Source organism: Penaeus monodon, chromosome 19 (assembly GCF_015228065.2).
Source record: "Penaeus monodon isolate SGIC_2016 chromosome 19, NSTDA_Pmon_1, whole genome shotgun sequence".
NCBI classification, from domain to species: domain Eukaryota; kingdom Metazoa; phylum Arthropoda; class Malacostraca; order Decapoda; family Penaeidae; genus Penaeus; species Penaeus monodon.
Genome location: NC_051404.1, coordinates 49166961 through 49169451, shown reverse-complemented (window position 1 = coordinate 49169451; position 2491 = coordinate 49166961). Strand labels below are relative to the sequence as shown.

Genomic DNA, 2491 nt, shown 5'->3' with positions numbered 1-2491 from the left:
TCAAAAGTATTTCAGGGTTTCATCATCCACCTTGAACTTGGTTGAGGCAAAGGGGGGTTTTAAATTGCAACTTTCAAACGACATGTTGATACTGTCAAGATACCTACAAAGATACATTTTTTATTTAAACTATCAAAAATACCCTGAGCTTACCTATGAACATCCAGATGATATCAATAAAGTCAGTGTTGAAAATGTGGGAATTCAGATGAAGAGCATGCACCTGAGCCAGCAGTGAGAATAGTGTCTTCTACATAAACAAAAAATTCAGGAACATACCAATACACTGGATGAAGGTATCCATGCATGCTTGAAGTCAAGAAAAATTAATATTCTATAAAAATTTTAGATATAGATTTCAACAGTATATACATCTTTTACTTATTTTATTGCATATCAAGTTATTATAAGTATAAACTTGTCCAGCAATCATGAAGCAATGACAAAAGGTTTATATAAAAATAAATTTTTTTTTATGAACTTTGCTTACTTTCTCAATTACGGACAAACTGTACTCAAAATCATTAATGTCACCCAAATTTACAGAAACATTTTTATTAGCCAAAGAGCAGAAACTGATGACAGCTAAACAGAAAAGTTTTCTGGTCTTCTTTCACCTGCATTGTGTTTCTGTCTGATACGAGTTAAGTAACAAATCGATTTCAGCCGAGAAGGATTTTTTTTTTTACCTTTGATTATATTCATACAAAGATACAAGATATAGTTGGAATTGAAAAGATAAAAAAAAATAGTGAGATGTAACAGGATCATGTTACTGGTATGGTGAAACAATTTTCATTTTTCTAGAAGTATATTATTATTATAATTTTTTTTTTTTTTATTACTCTAAAGTCATTTATATTACTATTTTTCTGATTTGATAATTCTTAGTACATAAATGATAATGTACAATAACAATTTTAACAAACCTAATAATAGCTTCAATAATGTATGATGATTTAGCTGATCTTCATAATACTGAAGTGCTATAACAAAATGTTAGGTTTTTGATATGAAAATGTGTTTCACTAATAATGCCATATCTATGGAATAACTCTTAGAAAAACACCTCAACAGCTATATGTTGAATTTGTACTATCAAGTGATTCTTATACCTAAACTTGCATAATAAGAATGAAACTGATTTATTTTTCCTGAAATATGCAGTATTCACTTTCAAAAATATATATTTGAAACCAACTGGGTCTGTGGACTGCTATGTGGGGAGCTAGCCACCATCCCAGACTATACATTACTATTTCTCTTCAAATTCAATAGAAATTATACACTTTCTTTATCTTTAAAACCTTTAATTTCCAAAGAAAAACAAATACTTATACACATCTTTTAAGATATGATGATTATGCATACAAAATATTGGTCTCCTCAAAATTCTTGCCATTTTATTTTTTCTTAGGACTATTGAAAAAAAAAGAAACATTCAGAACTTTCTTTGTCGCAAAATATTTTATTTCTCTACACAACACTTTTTTTCCCTGCTTTCTTGCCCAAAATACGACATGCTGCTTTCTTCTTACGTGACTCTCGCATTTTACGCTTAAGTTCCTTGTCTGCATTTTCTTTTATGAACTTCTTTTTACGAACTAACATCTCTTTCTTCTCTTTCTGCAATTTGTCTTCCATCATTACCTTCAACCTCTTCATGAAGTCATCCATCTGATGATTTTGAAAATTGCAGATTATTCAAAATGTATTTTGATTTTATGGTTTATATCAAACAAATTAAGCAAAAAGGTAATATTCAAGCAAAAATGAACTAGAAAGAAATCTGAAGTTATCAATTCTGTTAATAAATGATTTAAAAGGGAATTATGAAAACATGATAACAGAACACTGTAATGTGATTACTAACCTCAACTTCATGTGGATCTTTCACTACAACAACACGCTCAACCTTTTTCGATTTTGGTGTAACTTTAGGCTTCATATTATACGGCAAATCCTTTTGTAATGCTTTTGGAACCTTAAGTGGAAGTGGAACATAATCTCTGCGTTGAGTGATAGGCTGTTGGAAAGATTTGAAGACATTAATGAAATTTTAGAGAACCTGTATAAAATTGCTGTTTTATTACACTGTGTGTACTGAAGTGTAAAATCTTACGTATGTATTTCTAACCCTCTTCTACAGTTTCATGAATCCTGCTTACTGAAAGTATTTAGCAAGCAAGATACTAATAATTTATAATTTTTTTCATATAATAGAACTACTGTAATACCCATTACATCTCAAACCACCAACATGGAAAAGGTACATGAGGGTAATTTACTATATTTTTTTCTGACTGAGTAAAGGCAACAAATTGTTCAAAAAGGAAACATGTACAGCATTCTGAATTCCCACATCTGGTTTCATAGATTAGAGGTCTAACTATGTTACTCTTAAAGTTCTCTGTTCCCAATAACGTAAAAAAAGGTGTGTTTAAGTTGTACTCCAGTTACTATTGTGGGTGAATTATAAGCAAAATGTTAA

At 29.9% G+C, this 2491-nt stretch overlaps 1 protein-coding gene across 1 annotated transcript in view; it reads right to left on the bottom strand.

Moving 5' to 3' along the window:
- Positions 1 to 1425: 1425 nt before the first annotated feature.
- The window catches only part of LOC119585430 (ribosome biogenesis protein BMS1 homolog), a gene marked incomplete in the record, with an annotated part of 34374 nt that continues 33308 nt past the window's right edge, over positions 1426 to 2491 (bottom strand). Inside the window, 2 exon segments of the mRNA XM_037934088.1 lie at positions 1426 to 1677; positions 1874 to 2026. Of these exon segments, the coding sequence (XP_037790016.1) occupies positions 1477 to 1677; positions 1874 to 2026 (354 nt within the window).